We start from the raw sequence: 21,780 nt of genomic DNA on the forward strand, positions 1-21,780 counted from the left end.
TTTAACCAAGATGAGGAGGAATTTCTTCAGCCAGAAGGCGGTGAATCAATGAAATTCGTTGCCACAGAAGGCTGTGGAGCCCAAGTCATTGTGTATTTAAGACAGAGATATATAGGTTGTGGAATGTGAAGGGGATCAAAGGTTATGGGAAAAAAGCAGGAGAATGGGGTTGAGAAATATATCAACCATGACGGAATGGCAGAGCAGATGGGCGAATGACCTACTAAAGGCATTGTATAAATGCAAATGTTCTTTTATAAAGGTACACATGCAAGGAATGACTTTGCTACAAACTGGATTTAATGACAAGTTCTTATCAAGTTCCAGAATTTTAAATTTTGGAGACACACAAAATTATAGCATTTGCATCTAACGGAGTCTAAAGATAGCAACAAATAGGTATCCGCTCATTGATATTGTCTAATGCTTGAACATTTACCTAGATGTCATATAGCTTATTAACAGGTCCATGTCCACGATAAAAGCAAATTACTGCAGATGCTGGAATCTGGAACCAAATGAGAAAACGTTGGTAAATCTCAGCAGGCCTGGCAGCAGCTATAAGGAGAGAAAAGAGCTGATGTTGAGTGCAGGCAACTCTTTGTCAAAGCTTTTGACTAAGGGTCGTTTGGGCTCGAAAGATGAGCTCTTTTCTCTCCTAACAGATGCTGCCAGACCCGCTGAGATTTTCCAGCATTTTCTTTTTTGGTTCCATGTCCATGATTTTGGCACCTATGAAGGAACTGCCTGTTTACGCGGGATTCTCTCTGCTACAAAGGACTTCAAAGGGCATTGGCATATTATAAACATCCAACTCATTCCTGTTACAGGATTTCCAAACTGTTGAACATTGTGTTTCTTCAGTCTTCCCCTCCTCTTCCAATCTTCATACATTAAAATCCAAACCTTGGTTTTAATTCATTGTGATTTATCTCAAATGTTGATAATGCACTGTTTGAGTTTTGACCATACAACTATACTTCTTAAATTAAGAAGAAGCACTCTTCTCACAGGACAATTAATCCAATGTTCCATTTGGAAAATTGTACTAAATCACTATCATTAGAGGACAATAAGAGGGGAATCTTCTTTAGAGGGTGGTCCATGGTTGCAGCAGTAACCTTGCAGTTATCTCCAGCTATTTGCTGGGCTTCAGCGTTGTAGGGAACCAGTCAGCAATGTCATTGTGGCATCCCCAAGTGGTGAGTCAATCGCCACCAACTGGTGACCCAATGCTGCCAGATGAATAAACAGTGTCAGCCTGACCACCCCCCTCACCCCCCTCACCAGCAAGATTGTGTGGCCATGGGAATGAGACCCCTACATACAACTTTCAAAAAATCCCCACCCTCCTGCTCCAAAGCAGCACCTGCATCTGCTTTGTGAGTATTCTTTATCAGGTAATCCATGCAGATTGTCCCCTAATTGGAATATTAATCCTAATGATGGTAGGACACATAAAACTCTGTGTAACTTTGTCCAGCTGGGCTAGCTTACACATGTCAATTATATTGCTCGTCCTGAAGGAGTGTAAACCTCCCCCTTTATACCAGCTGCTGGAATTCACTTCTGAGTTTCCCCAAGAAGGGGCTAACCTGAAAGCTTGCGAGTATATTATCAAATAAATAGGTTGGACTAAAACCTGGTGTTGTCAGACTTTTTACTGTGTTTTCCCCAAGAGACCAGGACTTGCAGGTCTTTGGACATAATCATATAACAATGAATCCTGGCAATCTGAATATAGATATATGTGCCGTCAGTATACACATAAGATACATCATAAGACTATTTGAAGCCTAATCTGGTACTCATCCTTAAAAACGAATCTCAGTGGCACCAACCAAATGAACTGCCGTCTTCCTGACTTCCTTCGCTGTGAGTGAATTTTACTATCGCAATATTTCAACTTGCACTTGCTGGAGTCCTAAAGATGTTTGGGCTGGGCATAGCTGAGGGCTGAACACAGGCCCCAAGGTAAATAATGAGTAACCTATTGATTGCTGACCCAATAATTGTTTCAGCCCAAGAGTTCCACTAGCTAAGTCTCACCGTGTCAAATAAATCCATTAATTAAGGATAAAACTGAGTGAACGAGTCCATTAACCAGGGACAACTCAAATTAAATTAATTCACAAATCAGAGACCAAAGTAATTTATTCTATTTGTACCTCAGCTGGGAATAACACTATGAAATTATGCTCAACATTTCTCTTGGGTATCAATCTCTCAACTACATGGCCTCTAATTACTTTTATATTATATGATTCAAAATTCTCTGTGGCTTTTTACCTTGGCATCATTTGTCATTTATACACTGACTGTTTTTGCCTTTAGTCATCTGTCCAGTTCTAACCTAAGTCACTGTAAATTTGGATACCATCCGGATTTAGTGCTAAATTGGCACACTGGTATCCCAGAAATGTGGCACACTTTGCCAGGTTTTGTTGGTTGCATTTTAGTCACAGTTTAAAATTTACCTTCTGGACAAAACAAAAGCTCAGTGTAGTTCTAATTCTTGGGCCTAATTATTAATCTCACCTGTAGGATTCTTCATTTAAAAGCAGGTTGCCTGTCAATCAATGGAGGAGAGCAGGTGTTCAGAAGTTTTCAACCATTCCAAAAGCATGGAATGCTTTATTCACACAGAGCTGTCTGTACATTTAAATCCCAATGCTAAACATGACAAGGAGAGTTTATCACCACATTTTCCCAGTGGCACTTTGCCCACTAGAAAAATACTGTAATGCATGTCAACACTTACACAATGTTGGTCAATGTAATGGTTAACTTACCTTTGCAGAGCAGAGCCCTATTATCAACCATTGCATTAAAATGCAATTACATTACAATAAACATTTAATAGTAACTTTTAAAGAAGCGAAAACATTTTATACTTACCTTTCAGATTGGTCCTGACTCCTCAGTAGACTTCCATCAGTAATAATGAACTGTCCAATGTGTTACGTTTTTACGGCTTCCAAAACCCACATTAACACATAAAAATAGTATACAAGGAGGAAACTTCCTGTGGTCCTCACAATGAGAGTCTCACCCTCGGAAGAGATAGAAACATAGAATCCTTCCAGCACAGAAGGAGGCCATTCGGCCCATTGAGCTGTGGAATGTCAATTAGCCTCCTTCTGCACTGTAGGGTGCTATAATTCTATGATTCTATGAGCCTGCACCGTCAACAATCCCTGTTACCCCATGTATTTACCTTTCTAATCCCCCTGACACTAAGGGGCAATTTTGCATAGCCAATCAACCTAACTCGCACATCCTTGGACTATGAGAGGAAACTGGAGCACCCAGAGGAAACCCATGCAGACACAGGGAGAATGTTGAAACTCCACACAGGCAGTCACCCAAGACTAGAATTGAACCCAAAGCCCTGGCACTGTGAGGCAGCAATGCTAACCATTGTGCCACCATGCTGCCCAATGCATGTGCATTTTGCATCCAAGGCCTTCCTGACCCACCCAAAGGTCACACAAAGGTGGTATGGGATCAGGAAAACAGAGGAAGTTTGTTTTCTCACAAAAGTAAGTTGAGTGCTTTTCAATCTGATTCACTCCTCAACTAGGGTCACAAACGCAGCCCCAGAGCTGTTCACAATGCTCCAAGTGTGGTCTAACCAAGGTTCTGTATTGTTTAGCATAACTTCACTGCTTTTCAATTCTATCTCTCAACAGATGAATCCTAGCATTCTGTTTACTGTTTTAATAAGTATATCAATGCTTTTAGTGCTCTGTTTATCTGCACCCAGATCCCTCTGACTCTCTATTTCTCAAATCCATTTAGACACTATTTTTCAAATAGTATGTGGCCTCCTTTCTCTTCCTACCAAAATGTATTACTTCATCTATCTATATTGAAGTTAGTTTGCTGATTGTATGCATAGGTGTCAGTACTTTGCTCAGATGGCCAATCTTTACATAAGAGATTAGACAGTGGTTGCTAGTGGGCTATTGAATCATTGACTGCTACATATCCAAATGTGACTGGCTCCTCATCTGATGTCCACACATTAGCACTTTTCAGCAGAATTCACTGTTTGGCAATCTTGGATTTCTAATCTATCCTTTTCAGCTCAGAGCCATTGATGCTAAATTGTAGCATCTCAGCTACTGTTCTAGGTAAGATCACATAACTCGGCATTGGTTATTGTCTTGTGTGTACTGCTCACTGCTGCAACAGTGTCTTTATGATTGAGCTTTGACAAGGGGTTTGAAACGTCAGCTCTTTTCCATCCTTACAGATGCTGGCAGACCTGCTGAGATCTACCAGCGTTTTCTCTTCTGGTTTCAGATTCCAGCATCCGCAGTAATTTGCTTTTATGCAGTGCCTATCAATCATGTCACAGTGCTTTTTTTATTCATTTGTTGGATATGGGCATTGCTGGCTGGCCAGCATTTATTGCCCATCAGTTGCCTGAGGACAGTTAAGAGTGAGCTACATTGCTATGGCTCTGGAGTCACATGTAGGCCAGAGCAAGTAAGGATGATAGATTTCCTTCCCTAGTGGAATTAATGAACCAGATGGGATTTTCTGACAATTGAAAATGGTTTCATGGTCATCAGTAGATTTTGAATTCCAGATATATTTTATTGAATTCAAAGTCCACTAACTGTCATGGCCGGATTTGAACCTAGGTCCCCAGATCATTAGCTGAGTTTCTTGATTAATAGTCTCACGACATTACCACTGGGCCACTAGAATACAAGAAAACCCAGAGCGGTAAAAACACAATCTAAACCACCAAGCACCTCTCCACTCAGAGCCCACGTTTCACACTTCTTCACACCCTTCCCTCCAACTCTCCCTGTTTCTCCACTATTTTGGACCCACTGGAATAGTTATTCTGCTTGTCTAGTGGAAAGCTGTACTTACTAAGAGGCCACAGAAAATTGGAGTCTAATGAAATGCTTACTGTCTCAACAGACTAAAGGTTAAATTATCAGAAACTATAAATACATGTCGAGAGAGCTGACCATCCAAATAAATTCAGATTTCAGATCTGAAGCCATAGAAATAAGAATCCAAACTTCACCTAGGGATAAGAAATGGGGGTGGCTCCATGAATGGTTGTATGTAAACTAAATGCTTCAACATTAAGGGAGTCAGGCATTCCATTGCATTTCTAGGGTCAAAATACACATTAATCCCAATGAGTGTAAAGAATTGTGTGTATGGATTAGATTGCTTATCCACAGTGTAAGATTCATAGTCCCCCAATATCAACTGTAGTCATATTAAACGCTTAGCAGAAGAATATATATATTATATATAGATGTAAGATAAATACGTACTGAGTACTTACATTATATGTGGAAATGCATGACTTTGAGAATAAGCGAGTGGAATTTTCCATTTTTGAGACAAACTATGGAGGCAGGTGGGTTTTGTGGCTTGTTTTCCGTTGGGTGCTGGGGTGGGAATTTATGGCCAACTTCACATTTGGAAGCTCAACAAATATGCATAGGCGAGTAGCCCTCCAAATTGATTCGTCCGACCTGCCATTACCCACTGGGGGCAATGGCCCGGACTCCATATTTAAATGCTGTCCAAACACACACATTCACTCTCTCCAGCCCAGGTGGGTGGAGGACATGTCTTGATATGGGTGTGTCCAAGAGAAGACTGCATTAAGATTCAGTTATGACACCCTGGAAGCACTCATCCATGGAGTCTACCAGCACCGGGATGTCCTCTACTCAAAGGGATGGCTCCAGGAGGCCATCAATCTTATCCTGCCAGCCTGGGAGGTGGTTACAAGGAAGGTCAGCTCATTAGGCACCTGCCCAAGAAACACCATCCAATGCATGAAGAGGATGAATGATGTAATTCACTCGCCAGGTTAGGGCAACCCTCAACTCACTCCAAACTCACATTCTCATGTCAGCATCTTACACTCAAAGGGTTACACTACTCAGGGACTGCAAACAATATTAGTGGGGGGACACCAGCATTGATGGTCTCAGGAGCACTTTAACATCACCAGCATCTCATCTCATCTATCATGCTGCACTAACTCTATTCCCAGCCTTACTGGGAAGAGCTCAGCACACAGTAGGCTTGCATTCTTCTCAACTTCTGCTGCATCTTTTCTTGTCACATTCTACCCATTTGTTTTCATGCAAGCCCACAATAGGAGGGAGGGTCAACATCTTGGAGCTCTCCAAATTTGAGGAGGATGCCACTGAGTTGGCAGGCGAGGGCAGAGGTCATTCCTATGGGGAAGGTGACATCAGGTTCTCCCAACCAATCAGTTTGGATGACCCCCCCCAATGTGCTGATCACATTCTAATATTCCCAGTGATTTGACATGCAATGCTGCATTCAGCCTGTTCATGGACTAAGTCTAATCTCTCTCTTATAGGCTGCAGTAGGTCCAGATAAAAAAACTGCAGCCTTCAGTTCACCTCAGAGGAGGGTGCAGAGGATTCATTTGAAAAAGAGCTGTCACTGTGTTCATCTGCACCCTCTGCCACTCAGAGACACACACCACAGTTAGGCATGGTGTCACATCCTGAGGAACGACATGTCTCCCCAGCAGTCAGAAGTAGTGACAGCTCAGGTGTCTTCAAATTGTACAACCCAACTTGTACATCAGTGATCACAGGATGCCCTTTGGTCTGTTATCCATGCCAATTCGGGAAGGCCGATTAGAAGCTTTCACTGATGATCTGGCTCATATGCAGCAGCCATGCCTCCTTAACGGCTGCCTAAATTTTCCATTCTCACTTACATCTCTGCTAATGCTCAAATAGAACAACTGTAATGTGAAGTCAATGACCCCTACAGCCTTTCGATAAAATGCACAAAAAGACAAGGGCTCCAATCACACTTTCTCCAGGAGTCTTCTTCTTTTCTCTCAGCCCTGACTCCACTTTAATGTTGTGATTCTACAGAATTTGAGGGTGCCTCTGAAAGGGTCTTGAGTGCAGCTCTGGCCTCCTCCCGCACTGACTCAGAACTTTCCTAGCTTTGATTTCAAACTGAGCACAAATTTCAAGCTTTCAAGATGGTGACCAGCTTTGACCATCCCCTGTCAGTGTTCAGGTCCCTCCAATTCTGGTGTGCAGGTAGCACTCCCTCCACTTATTCTCCAGTCTCCCCCTGTAATCCTGGATCCCACTGTAATTGTGGTTGATGTTCCAACCCTTCCATCTGAAGCCCTCACTGACATTCCCATGCCCAATGTTGACCTTACCCTTCCCCATCATGAGGCTGTGTGCAACATAGTTCCATGCACCCCTCACCTCCCGACACGCCGTACATGAGCCTCTGTGTAATCTGTCAAGGCAAGGCTGGCAGAAGTAGGGAACCCTGGATGACTCGGGATATTGAGGCCCTGGTCAAGAAGAAGAAGGAGGCACGTGACATGCATAGGCAAAGGGGATCAAATGAATCTCTTGAAGAGTATAATGGGTGTAGGAGTGGAGTTAAGAGAGAAATCAGGAAGGCAAAAAGGAGACATTAGATTGTTTTGGCAGATAAGGCAAAGGAGAATCCAAAGGCTTCTACAAATACATAAAGGGCAAAAGAGTAACAAGGGAGAGAATAGGCCCTCTTAAGGATCAACAAGGACATATGTGCAGATCCACAAGAGATGGGTGGGATCCTAATTGAATATTTCTCATCATTATTTACTGTTGAGAAAAGTATGGATGTTAGGGAAGTTGGGGAAGTAAATAGTGATGTCTTGAGGAGTGTACATATTACAGAGAAGGAGGTGCTGTAAGTCTTAAAGCACTTCAAGTAGATAAATCCCTGAGATCTGATGACGGATATCCCAGGGCATTGTGGAAGGCTAGGGAGGAAATTGTGGGTTCCCTAACAGAGATATTTGAATCATCGATAGTCACGGGTGAAATGCCTGATGATTGGAGGGTGACAAATGTGTCTTTGTTTGAAAAGGGCTGCAGGGAACTACAGGCCAGTGAGCCTCACATCTGTGGTGGATAAGTTTTGAAAGGTTTTTTGAGAGACAGGATCTACAGGCATTTAGAGAACAAGGACTGATTAGGGACAGTCAGCATGGCTTTGTGAGTGGAAAATCATGTCTCACAAATTTGATTAGTTTTTTGAAGGGATAACCAAGAAGGTAGATGAGGGCAGTGCAGTTGATGTTGCCTATATGGATTTCAGCAAGGCCTTTGACAAGATACCTCATTGTAGGTTTTTGCATAAGATTAAATCTCATGGGATCCAGGGTGAGGTAGCTAAATGGATACAAAATTAGCTTGAAGACAGAAGCCTGAGAGTGGTTATAGAAAGTTATTTTTCAAACTGGAGACCTGTGACCAGCAGTGTGCCTCAGGAATTGGAGCTGGGTCCACTGTTACTTGTCATTTATATTAATGATTTGGATGAGAACGTAGAAGGCATGGCTAGTAAGTTTGCAGATGACACTAAGGTTGGTAGCATAGTGGACAGTGAAAAGGTTTATCTCAGACTGCAATGGGAACTTGAACAATTGGGCCACTGGGCTGATGAATGGCCAATGGAGTTTAATTTAGATAAATGCAAAGTGATGCATTTTGATCGATTGAACCAGGGCAGGACTTCCTTTGTTAATGTTAGGGTGTTGGAGAGAGTTACAGTGCAAAGAGATCTAGGGGTACAGTTTCACAGCTCCTTGAAAATGGAGTCAAAGGTGAACAGAGTGGTGAAGAAAGCATTCTGTATGCTTGGTTTCATAGGTCAGAACATTGAACACAGGAGTTGGGACATCTTGCTGAAGTTGTACAAGACATTGGTAAGGCCAAACTTGGAATACTGTGTACAGTTCTGGTCAGCCTATTATAGAAAAGATATCATTTAACTAGAAAGAGTGAAGAAAAAATTTACTAGGATGCTACTGAGACTTGATGGGTTAAGTTAAAAGGAGAGGCTGGATAGACAGGGACTTTTTTCTCTGGAGTGTAGAGGCTGAGGGGTGATCTTATAGAGATCTATAAAATAATGAGTGGCATAGATCAGCTTGATAGTCAATATCTTTTTCCAAAGGTAAGGGAGTCTAAAGCTGAAGGGCATAGACTTAAGGTGAGAGGGGAGAGATGCAAAAGGGTCCAGAGGGGCAATTTCTTCATACAGAGAGTAGTGAGTGTCTAGAACAAGCTGCCAGAGGTAGTAGCAGAGGCGGGCACAATTTTTAATTTTAAAAAGCATTTAGACAGTTACATGGGTAAGATGGGTATAGAAGGATATGGACCAAATATGGGCAATTGGGAGTAGCTTAGGTCTTTAAAAAAAAAGGGCGGCATGGACAAGTTAGGCTGAAGGACCTGTTCCAATCTTACTCCATACTGGAAACCTCTATGACTATGATTCTATGTGCTAACACAAGCCCATCCTTCATATTCTGGAGTCTGCATGCACCCTCTCCCACTCACACAGTTTGATTCCCATTCACCCTTTTCTGTGTTTGTGTTCTAGTCTTCCATGGCACAGTGGTCGACATTGCTGCCTCACAGTGCCAGGGACGCGGGTTTAATTCTGGCCTCAGCTGATTGTCTGTGTAAAGTTTGCATGTTTTCCCTGTGTCTGCTTGGGTTTCCTCTGGATGTTCTGGTGTCCTCCCATACTCCAAAGATGTGCGAGCTAGGTTGATTAGTCATGATAAATTGCCCCTTAGAGTCAGGGGGATTAACAGGGTAAATATGTGGGGTTATGGGGATAGGAGCTAGATGGAATTGTTGTTGATGCAGACTTGATGAGCTGAATGGCGTCCTTCTGCACTGTAAGCATTCTATCAATCCATGTTGGGCTCCAGCTTTCCCACCCTGAGTCTCCCCTCTGCCTGCCATCCTCACCACATTCCAATCCCCACCCCTTTCCAACCCCACCACAGCTCATTGTCTTGTTCTTCCTTCCCACCACTCCTCCACCAATCATCCCACATTAGCAGATTGCCTCTGTGTCTTCATGAAATTTTCTACACAAAGGCTATAATGAGCTAAAAGTGTCATGTTACTCAGCAAAGAAATTGCACCAACACCTCACGTACTTCATGTCAAGCTGCGACTCTGCACAGCCAGGTAGGGATAAGTACATGTATAATGACTGATCTGCCTGTGAAGACTAGGTGCTGTAGTTCCCTCTGCGTGTGCACTAACATTTTTTCATTATGATAGTTTACTCAATGTTTTTTCTTTAATTTTATATGCAGAAGAAGAATTATCCCCTTGAGCAGCTTTACACCTGAGAATAAATTAGTGTCAAATCTCACTAGACAACTTGTCCTCTTACAATTGTCTCTCAGTTGAGAAAAACACAAAGATTAACAAGTTCTCAACAAGTTTTTTTTTGCTATTTTATTCTTAATATTTTGGTTCTTTATGAGCAGGAGGTCACTATTAAATGATAAGGCAGTTTTGAGGGAATTTACAAAATGAATAGCACGCCTTGAGATTCCACAATGCACTTTTCTCTTTACAGTATGTACCCTCCACAAAATTCAAATTTCTAAAGTTTACTTCTGTCACAACTAGACTTACAATAACACCGCAATGAAGTTACGGGGTGAAAATCCCCAAATCGCCGCACTCGGTGCCTGTTCGGGTACACTGAGAGAGAATTTAGCCTGGCCAATGCACCTAATCAGCATGTCTTTTGGACTGTGAGAGGAAACCAGCGCACCCGGAGGAAACCCACGCAGAAACAGGGAGGACATGCACACTCTACAAAGACAGTCACTCAAGCCAGGAATCAAACCCAGGTCTCTGACGCTGTGAGGCAGCAGGGCTAATCTTACAAAGCTGTCTTCTGCTGTTGACTCATTGGGAGGGATTTTACACCCTCGCTTGTCCCAAAACTGTAAGATCCCCCCAAAGTGAACAGACCTTCCCATTGTCTGCCCCTTGCCTACTCTGATTCCCATTACCTGCTCTGTTCCCCATGGCAGGTGGGGCATTAAAATTCTGACCATTATATTAGTTTGTACGTCTGCACTCTCATTTCTTGAGTAACGTCAATCAGCAGCATGTCTGATTTTTAATGATTCCATTTTAAGAGTTTTGTTTCTCATTAAAATAATCAGATTCATGATCAGGAACAGCATGCCCAGGTTTGTGTTACAGATGGTGAAATCCGGGAGCTGTTTTCAGTCCATAACCGATATGTGTTGTGCAAAAACTTGGCAGCTTGTTAGCAGGGGATGACCATAAAATCATTCCTAAGCTACTGTTGGCAACTTTGAAATGCTTTCTTAAAGTGAGTAATGTTGTTATAACAATTACAAATGCTGTTACTTTATCTGTCAACTTGGAACGGCCTTTATCAATATTACAATATTTACAGCTTTCTTTTCCTACTAATTTCCTTGCCAAACCATCTCTTCTCCCCAACTCCTTGTTATGGTGCCATTCCATTTATCAACAAGTGTCCATTTTTTTGCAGACAGCTAGGCTGTAATTTTGCCACTGCGCCGTGCTCAGTGCAGAACTCATTTGAATGGAACGGGGCCAGTAAATCACGAACAAGTGATTTAGTGTGCTTTGTGCTGGCACCAAACATTGACAGTATTCTCCCACCAACTGCTCCCAATACGTAATCTGGTTCCTCTCCAGTAAGATCAAGAACCAGAGCAGCATAGTTGAATGAGCATTTAAATATGCAGGACATGATCTTACAACCTGTCCCACCTGTTGTTTGGCTAGGCAAAGCAGAATGATCAGGCAAGGGGCAAAAAATCAGAAACGCAGCTGGTTTCATACCTCCCCTGATCATACTGACCCTGCCTTGCTGGCAAAATCAACTTTGCACCCAGGAAGGCTGTTATTGTTGTTCGTCCATCATCATCGATGAGGACCTCGACACCAATAGTTATTTTGAAGCTGGTTGCGGTGTGTCCGAAGATGACTGATCAGGCCAATTCGGGCACGGAATATCCTGGCACATATTGGACAGACTTGTGTAGACACTGTAGTTATTGCGCTGGTGGCTCTGGACTTGCGCAGCTCGTGCTTAAGTTGTGCTTCAATAATACGCCTTGCTTCGTAAGCTTGACAGCCTTTGTGGATGAGGCAGCGCCAGGTAGGGCAGTTTTGTGCCAGCGTTTCCCAGGTGGTCGTATCAATGTCAAGCAACTTCAGAGAGGCCTTGAGTGTGTCTTTGAAACATTTCTTCTGCCCTCCATGCGAGCGTCTTCCAGCAGAGAGTTCCCCAAAAAGGAGCTGCTTGGGTACGCACTCGTCTGACATACGGATGACATGATCTGCCCACCGGGTCTGTGTTCTCATCAGCAGTGTGTGGACTGATGGCAGACTTGCTCTAGAGAAAACTTCACTGTGTGGTATTTTGTCTTGCCAATGGATGTTTAATATTCTGCGAAGACAAGTCATGTGGAAATGATCGAGCTGTCTTGCATGCCTTTGATACACAGTCCACGTTTCACAGGTATACAGGAGTGTAGTGAGTACTGCGGCGCTGTAGACCTTCAGTTTTGTTGCTGGGCTGATTCCTCGATGTTCCCATACAGTGGAGCGCAGTCTAACAAAAGCAGAACTTGCCTTTGCTATTCTGCAGTTAACTTCTGCATCAATAGTCACTGCTTGGGAGAGGGTGCTGCCAAGATAAGTGAACTGGTCTACTGCCTGTAGTTTCTGCCCTTTGATTGTGTTATGGGTTCTGTGTACGGTGCATGAGGAGCAGGCTGGTGCATGACTTCGGTCTTTTTAATGATGGTGAGTCCAAAGTTGTCACAAGCCATGGAAAATTTGTCCATACTGACTTGCAACTCTGGCTCTGAGCCAGCATACGGGGTGCAGTCATCGGCAAAGAGGAAATCTATCAGAACAGTCTCCTTCACTTTGGTAATAGCTTGAAGTCTCCTCAGGTTGAAGAGCTTCCCATCCACTCTGTACTTGAGGCTGATTCCAGCAACACTGTCCTGGAAGGCATCATTCAGCATGGCAGTAAACATCATGCTGAACAGTGTGGGTGTGAGCACAACAGCCCTGTTTGATGCCATTGGTGACTGGGAATGCCTGAGAGGACTCTCCGCCATCCAGTACTCTGGCCGTCATAGAACTGGCGTTTCATCTGAATGAGTCAACACCATCATCATCAGGCTATGGGGCAAGTTGGGGGAAACTGGCACAGGGAATAATCAGCCATGTTGCGGGGTCGGGGGTGAGCAAAGCCAGCACATGGAGTGGTCGGTGATCCCAGTGTCCATGGGCTGGTTGGGAGTGATGGCAGGAGATCTCCCAGTGCACTGGGAGATCAGGGTGCTTGTGCAATGATGCTCTAATGACTCAGCAGCTGGCTTCACCAATCCTCCTCCTCCTGCCTCCCGCACCCCCCACCCCCTCCCCCATACTGGCAGAGACCTCAGCAGGACACTGCCAATATCAGAGATGGATGAAGCACTCTGCTACCTGCCCATATCTATGGTAAGCAGGAAGGTACAACCTAACCCTCTGTTGGCAGATGAGCTGCAGCTCATATCCGGAGTTAGCCCTTTGCCAGTCACTGTCATATCTGATGAGGCCATGATGACTGAGGAGTGCCCAGCCTGGATTCTCCCACCCAGACAGGGTCTACACAAGCTCCAGCCACTGAAGGCAGCCACCAGGATCATCAATGCAGACATGGCATCAGAGTCAGCAGCCTGCCACCAAAACAGCTAACAGTGGTGAGGGCTGGTAGGGTGGGGGTGGGGGGAGGAGAGTGTACCAAAATTTTGAACTTCCAAGTAGAAATTTATGTCACAATGATAAGAGGGTCTCACAAGTGGCAGGTATGCACTGGTTCATTCAAATCTTTTTCTTCTTATAAAAATGTTACATCATGAATAATGACCGAGTGTGCTTTGTGCAACTGATAGGGAAGCGACCTGGGGTCATGTGTCACACTGCAAAGTTTATTTTTGAGCTCGGACTTGACTGAAGGGTGACAGGAGAACCTCATCAGCAACATTCAGAAAGGTTAAATTTCCCTTGCCATCACCTTGACTCCTTGCTTAGGATTTCTAACTGAAAGTCCTCTGAATCAGGGCATCCCTGGTCTCCCTGCAGGCCAATGAGCATTGGGCTATTGCTCTTCACACTAGGCTCCTCAGGTTCTTCCTCAGACTCAGCCTAGGGGGCAGCTTGGCACTGCCTGATGCCTGGTGGGCAATGCCTAGGGGGGTGTGGGGCCACTGCAAGGGGCCTAGGGATGGAACCTGGGGCGGGGCCTGGGGTGAGGCCAACGGAGTGGGACCTTTTGCGGGTGGGGCCAAGGGGTGATCAGTGGGAGTGGGGGGTCCTGCTGCCACTCTGCAGCTAGTCAGCAATTGGGGTGAGCTGGAGGTGGGGGTTGGTCTGCTTCCCAAGAGGGTTTGCTATGCCTTCCGTGGGGGTGGGGGGTGTTCTGCCTCCTGGGAGGGCAGGTGGGTCAGCGGGGGGGGGGTGGTTGGAATCTGCTGGCGGGGGGGTGGTATTATCACTGCTGGGTGGGGAGGGCTGGAGGTTGCAGTGCTCTGGGACAGAGGAGTCGGGGTTGGCCTGGGAATGCTGTGCAGGCAGCGATTGGGCAGTGGGGGGTAAGGGGGAGGGGCAGGTGGGGGTGGCAGCACTGTGAAGGTCCCAGGCTAGCCACTGATTGAGCTGGCCAGCAAACTGCAGCCTGTGCACACGCAGAGTTCCGGAACTGTCAGACTCTGGCACGAGTAGGTCCTGCATCCCAAGCTTTTAACAATATTCCTGTTTGTGACCTCTGCAGCGCACAGAGTGTGGAAGATTCGAGTCTGATCTCCTCGCACTGAAAAAACAATCGTGATTTGCACCGTTTTTCTTGCCAATTCAGCACTTAGAATTTTTTTGCGGGGTGGGGGGTGGAGAATCAGGTCCATCTCATTGTTCACTAATTTTAACAAAAGAAATCATAGAATCATAGAATCCCTACAGTGCAGAAGAAGGCCATTTGCACCTAGACCCTACTCCCGTAACCCCACATAGGGGCAATTTATCACGACCAATCCACCTAACCCACATGTCTTTGGACTGGGAGGAAACCGGAGCACCCGGAGGAAACCCACAGGAGGAGGCACAGGGAGAACATGCAAACTTCAAACAGAGACTGGAGATGAACCCAGATCCCTGGGGCTGTGAGACAGCAGCGCTAACCACTGTGCTACCATGCTGCCCCAGAGACAATAGAGACAATTATAGTCCAGGCATCTTTACAAAGGTTAATTAAGTCTACACAGATCAGGGATCAAGCTTGAGACATAGCTGCTTAATGCCTAAACCTTGGGAGCAGACTTCCACTTTTCTCACACATTTCATCAGATTGACCTTGTAATTTTTGATTCAGTTGGGATTTGTGGATACTTATAGCTTTGTTAGAATTTTCAGGGTTTTAACATTCAATCTTGGTATCATCTAACTCTATTTCCTGATTTATGCTTTGAATTTTCAAAAATAATAGTCCTTTTCTGTAAAATTTTGAAAGCCAATTCCATTCAGGTCCACAAAAGGAAACGTTCATCTTTAAGAAATGAAAGTCATTTGATAAATCTATATTTTATTCCATTTAGTCCAGGGAATTTGAAATGCATCAATTTAATTTCCTCTTGTAATGTTCTGCTTAACCATTCACATTTCAGCTGAGCAAACACCTTCAAACAGGGGGATTCCATTCATTCAGCTGTGCATTATAAGAGAAAATTAAATCCAACAGAGAGATAATCTCTTCTCTCATATGAAATGCTCATGTCCCACAAAGTAAAATACATTCCCCCGTCCCAGCTATTGGAGCACTTTTTGAAATCATTAGCCCACGTGTTTGTCCTTGGCCTGCTGCAACGTTCTAGTGATGCTCAACGCAAACTGGAGGAACAGCATTCTATCTTCTGGCTCGGCACTTTACAGCCTTCCAGTTTCAACATCGAATTCAACAACTTCAGATGATTAACTCTACCCCACCCAAACCACTTTGTTTTCATTTTATTTAATTTCAAACTGTTCTGTCCCTTTTATTTCTTTGTTGTCTTTGTTTATTTTCCTTTCTCTCCCTTGCCACTCTTTCCCCTATTTTATCTCTCCTTGCCTTACTTTTCTCCCCCTTTGCTTCCCCTTTTCCTCTTTTTCTCAGTTTTACCTCTCTCCTACCCATCTCCCCCAAACCCTTCGTACCTTCATCTGTCACAGTTTAACCTCTGATTTCAACCCTCTGGCGTTTGGCCATTCACATCCTTCATTCTCTCTGTGGACTGCCATTAGCAGCTTTTCCCCTTGTTTTTGTGGCTATGACTCACCCTTAATTCCCTCACCCTATAGTGTAAATATCTCCCACTTTCTATGCATTTTAGCTTTGACAAAGGGTCATCTGGACTCAAAACATCAGCTCTTTTCTCTCCTTACAGATGCTGCCAGACCCGCTGAGATTTTCTAGCATTTTCTCTTTAAAATCATTAGTTGTTGTATTCAAACAACAAATATAATCAAATTAAATATGATGGCAAATATGGTGACAAAGTATCATACACTTACTTGCTTTCGAACATCTTGGGACCCCACTAATAACTCAACGATATAGGTAATTTTCTAAAGCTGTTGCTTCTAAGTCATTATGGATTAATGGATAAACCATCCTTTCCGTAAAATTTAATTTGTAACAAAGCTGAAATATAACTACATATAACAGCTGTATAACTCTCTAATTAAACACAGCATGTTTAGTTACAGAATAAAACTATCCCATCAAATTTATCAAACTCAAGAAACTGTTCTCTCCTGATACTTTTCTATTTCTATAGCAGCCATTTATTTTGTAAGCAAGATTGTCAATTTAGCAATCTATTATCTATTATAGGCAGTTTTGTTGTGCACATTCATACCTTTAACTACATTTCACATTATTCTTAAAAACACATTTCAAATTATCCTATCAGTCTGGGTTGGACTTGAGATAAAAGCCTGGTGATGAATCCACTTAGCCCAGATCTACTGCAGCAACCATGCAAAATAGCTCTCTGAGACTACTTTATGATAGCACATTATTATTCAGTATTGTACATTTTCCTTCCTAGGGATCATTCATCTACATCTCTTGATCTGCAAGACAACTACAAGGTTGAAATTTTTTGGTCTTTGCTTCCATTTTCAAGATGTATATAGAATCATAGGATCCATAGAGTGCAGAACGAGGCCATTCAGCCCATCAAACCTGCACAGACAATAATCCCAATCAAGCTCTCACACTCACACAAACACAAACACTCACCCTCTCTCTCACACACACGCTCACCCTCTCACACACACACACACACACACACACACACACACACACACACACACACACACACACACACACACACACACACACACTCACCAGGTGTTTACCCTTCTTGTACTTCATTTAACATAGCCAAATCCCCCTGCACATCTTTGGTCTGTGGGAGGAAACTGGATCACCTGAAGTAAACCCAAGCAGACATGGGGAGAACGTGCAAACTCCATACAGGCAGTATGCTGTAGACTGTATTTGGAGGAGGTGGAAATAAACACTGTCGCATGCTGTTAACTCAATTTGCATTATCTAGCCCCAAACATTCACATCCAAATGGGTCTTTTAGACAAGCTCAACGTTTCATATATAACCTCATTGAATTACACTGAATGAACTTTTCAGTTCTCTGTTGCACAATAGCCACTGCCACCCAAAAGGAAATCACAAAGGCAACCTGCGCACTGCATCCGGTGATAGGCATCCATTTGTGACCACCTTTTACATTAGCAAAAATAGTAAAGTTTTGGAGTAGCTGACAACTTAATTTGTTTTTACTCTTCCAATCAGTGGAGAATTGATATTGACTGCTTCTTATCACTGGACAATATATTAAACAACAAAATGACTGCTGCATTTGGTCAATGAAATAAACCTTGTCACCCATCATCGAAGAGAAACTTCCATCAGGTGCACAAGAGTTGAGAGCAAGGAGAATTTAATAGAAAGATCATTTAGATCTGAAACGTTAACTGTGTCTCTCTCTCGGTAGATGCTGCCAGACATGCTGGGCAGGATTTTATGGCCTTGCTCGGGGGTGAGACCGAGGTCAACAGGGATTTCCATTGTTGGAGCCTCACCCATGCTGATTTTGTGGCGGGGAGGTGGTAGAGTTCCGGCCACTGAGTTTTTCCAGCATTTTCTGTTATTTCAGATTTAAAGCATTCACAGTATTTTGGTTTTGTCTGATAAATTTGTCATATTTCCTTTGCCCCTGACCTATCCCTGTTGTTTTATTCCACAGTAAGAAGTCTCACAACACCAGGTTAAAGTCCAACAGGTTTATTTGGTAGCAAAAGCCACTAGCTTCTATTTCACCCTACTTCCTCCACCTCCTTTCTAACTATATAATTGTGCAATTTTTGCTTCAATTCTGCGGGAGGATCATTTATCTACATCTCTTGATCTGCAAGACACCTACAAGGTTGAAATGCTTTGGTCTTTGCTTCCATTCTCAAGATGTTTAGAGAATCATAGGATCCGTAGAGTGCAGAATGAGGCCATTCAGTCCATCAAGCCTGCACAGACAACAATCCTAATCAAGCCCTCACACTCACACAAACACTCACACTCACCCTCTCTCTCTCACATACACACTCACCCTCTCTCTCACACACACACTCACCAGGTATTTACCCTGCTGGTACTTCATTTAGCATTAATGCAGTTAGACCCAAAATATTAACTCTGTTTCGCTCCACGGATGCTGCCAAACCTGCTGAGTATATCCAGCATTTTCTGTTTATATTTCAGATTTCCAGCATCCACGGTGTTTTGCTTTTACATGAACAAAGAGGATTGGTCTTGACTGCCCATGTACACTGCCACAGGAATGCAACTGGAAAACCTCAACATTTGCAGATACAGCCATCATTTTGTATCATGACAATACAGATTTGCTATTTTCAGACCTGAGCTTTCAGAGATAAAAACTGAAATTATATAGCATCTGCGGACACAAAAGAAAGGCTAAATTTTGAGGTATAGATCGTCCATCAGAATTGACAAAATATCACCACCCAAAAATATTTTCTTTTAAAAAAAATAGTACTTTCTCTCTTTACAGATTTCCGGCATTTCTGATCTTATTTCACGGTTTTAACGTTCGCAGTATTATCTCTGTTTCTCTTTTAGATTTTCAGTCTGTGCCACTGTACTGCTTAATTTCCCATGAAAGCTGCAATCAACCATAAGTAGAAAATATCCCATTCGCTTTCACTTACCCTCACAAAACTGGCCGGAAACCAGCCTTCTTCATCGTCGATCTGTCCCCACCACCAATCCTTGTTAGAGGCATCGAGGACTTTAATAACGTCCCCTGCTTTGAATGCCAACTCACGGTCGGCCATTGTGACGTGATCCCATACTGCCTCAGCACTGACAATGTAACCGCCACTGATCAGCTGCAAATAAACACAGAAAAAGGGGAGAAAGAGAAAAAAAAAATCAGAGATTAAGGTTATTATCATCACAAATGAATATAAGCCATCTCACACACAATCTCTGGTATATGATCACACTCTATTTGGCAGTTGATTGACTGGATAATTATACGATGTATGATTGCATAAAGTTGACAAAATGTGAATAGAACCCAACAGAGGAGAAGAAAATTACTGCCAAGAAAGAGAATCCTTTTGTGAAAAAGACAACCAACTAAAAATGGCTGAGACACTCAACAAAAAAAATTGTTTAGTACATTTCCTTAGAAAGGAATCTAGAATGAGGGAAGCTAAACTGTGCAGGCAGGAATGTAATTATACTCAGAGCAGAGGTGGCAATACACAATACTCTGTATTGAAGAAGCTAAGCTCAGTTTGGTTATTAATGAAGGCACTCCAGTTGGTCGCCCTGATGAGATAGGGGAAAAATGAAAAAGGTTACTGCTCCCAATTCTTGTCCAATGAAAGAGTATGTATGTCAATATCCGTCACGTGTAAATAGCCTGTCAGGGTTCAACGTGAATAACAACCATTTAAGTGAGGTATTGGAGAGTGACTAGCTTCCCAGCAAGGAGTCAATGCCTCAGCTGAAGAGAAGGGAAGGGAGAATGAGTAAAATGTCATTTAAATAATTCACAAGAAGTGAGGGGCGTGGGATCCCAGGGGATATAGCTTTGTGGATTCAGAGCTGGCTTGCCCACAGAAGACAAAGAGTGGTTGTAGATGGGTCTTCTTCTGCATGGAGGTCGGTCACCAGTGGAGTGCCCCAGGGATCTGTTCTGGGACCCTTGCTCTTTGTGATTTTTATAAATGACCTGGATGAGGAAGTGGAGGGATGCGTTGATAAGTTTGCTGATGACACAAAAGTTGGAGGTGTTGTGGATAGTGTGGAGGGATGTTAGAAGTTGCAAAGAGACATTAATAGGATGCATGACTGGGCAGAGAAGTGGCAGATGGATTTCAACCCAGATAAGTGTGTGGTGATTCATTTTGGCAGGTCAAATAGGATAACAGAGTATAATATTAAGGGTAGGACTCTTGGCAGTGTGGAAGATTAGAAGGATCTTGGGGTCCAGGTTCATAGGACGCTCAACACAGTTTTGCAGGTAGAGACTGTGGTTAAGAAGGTGTATGGTGTACTGGCATTCATCAATCGAGGAATTGAGTTTAGGAGTCAGGAGATAATGCTGCAGTTGTATAAGACCCTGGTCAGACCCCACTTGGAGTACTGTGCTCAGTTCTGGTCGCCTCATTACAGAAAGGATGTGGAAGCCATAGAAAGGGTGCAGAGGAGATTTACAAGGATGTTGCCTGGATAGGGTGGCATGCCTTATGAGGATAGGTTGAGAGAGCTCAGTCTGTTCTCCTTGGAGAGACGAAGGACTTAGTAAGATAGAGGGTTGTAGGTAAGCCTAGTAGGTAGGGACATGTTCGGTGCAACTTGTGGGCCAGAGGGCCTGTTTGTGCTGTAGTTTTTCTATGTTTCTATGTTTCTAAATAAAAGTGGATGAACGCAAAAATAGACAATGAAGTATGAGTGGTTCGTATCATCTAACCCAAATGGATAAACTGATCAAATCTTTAACTTAGCCAGAATTATCTAACTCCTTTTTGGATGAGAGGTTTTAGTCAGTGCATTAGCTGCGAGTCTACTCCAAACGTCAAAGATTAAACTGACCAACATCTGCTGCTTTGGGGGTTTCTGCAGTTTCCAGTCCTTTGGTGCTGTCTGTTCAATTTGCACAGCAAAACCACAGTGTCAATTTTCTCCATTACTTCAAAATCTCAGACCATATCCACTCCTAATCTTCAATTCTAAAAAAAATCTTCCATTCTTCCAGCAGCTCAAAGGGCTTCCGATTCCGCAAAATTTTCAAATCGGAAAGCTTTTAATGAAAACAATGACACTGAAACACATTTGTGCCTAAAAACAGACAGACAGACAGGGATTGAGAGGATTGATCCCTGCTCCTGAATGAGTTGATGCATGTAATATTGGACCTTGGGCCTCATTAACTTAGAGCCAGTGAACTATGAACATCAAACAAACATTGCCAGGGTGCCCACTGAATGACTCAGAAATTAGGCTACTGTAATGCCAGCAGTCGTCACGATTGTTGGGAGGATAGCAGTGAGCGGGCGGATGGGTAGCATTGGCTGCGATTAAGAGGATGGCTCGCAGTCATGGTGACTGGGGAAGTTTGGGGTCAAGTTCATCATTATGAGGATAGGGTGTGTGACCAACTGCAGTCTGAATGACTTGAATGTGGAGCTGGAAGGAGTACTGTGCTGCTCCTCCATCCTTAGTATATTCTAAACCAGGCTTGTCCAACTTTTT

At 43.5% G+C, this 21,780-nt stretch overlaps 1 protein-coding gene across 3 annotated transcripts in view; it reads right to left on the reverse strand.

Moving 5' to 3' along the window:
• The window catches only part of arhgef9a (Cdc42 guanine nucleotide exchange factor (GEF) 9a), a 292,494-nt gene that overhangs the window by 129,460 nt on the left and 141,254 nt on the right, over window positions 1-21,780 (reverse strand). For all 3 annotated transcript variants that reach the window (XM_080187433.1, XM_080187431.1, XM_080187432.1), the window contains exon 2: window positions 19,224-19,403. In XM_080187433.1, the coding sequence (XP_080043559.1) occupies window positions 19,224-19,349 (126 nt within the window). In that variant the 5' untranslated portion in view covers window positions 19,350-19,403. The remainder of the gene's footprint in view (window positions 1-19,223; window positions 19,404-21,780) is intronic.

The sequence above is a fragment of the Carcharhinus amblyrhynchos genome, chromosome 4 (genome assembly GCF_965287045.1).
Source record: "Carcharhinus amblyrhynchos chromosome 4, sCarAmb.v2.hapA, whole genome shotgun sequence".
NCBI classification, from domain to species: Eukaryota; Metazoa; Chordata; class Chondrichthyes; order Carcharhiniformes; family Carcharhinidae; genus Carcharhinus; species Carcharhinus amblyrhynchos.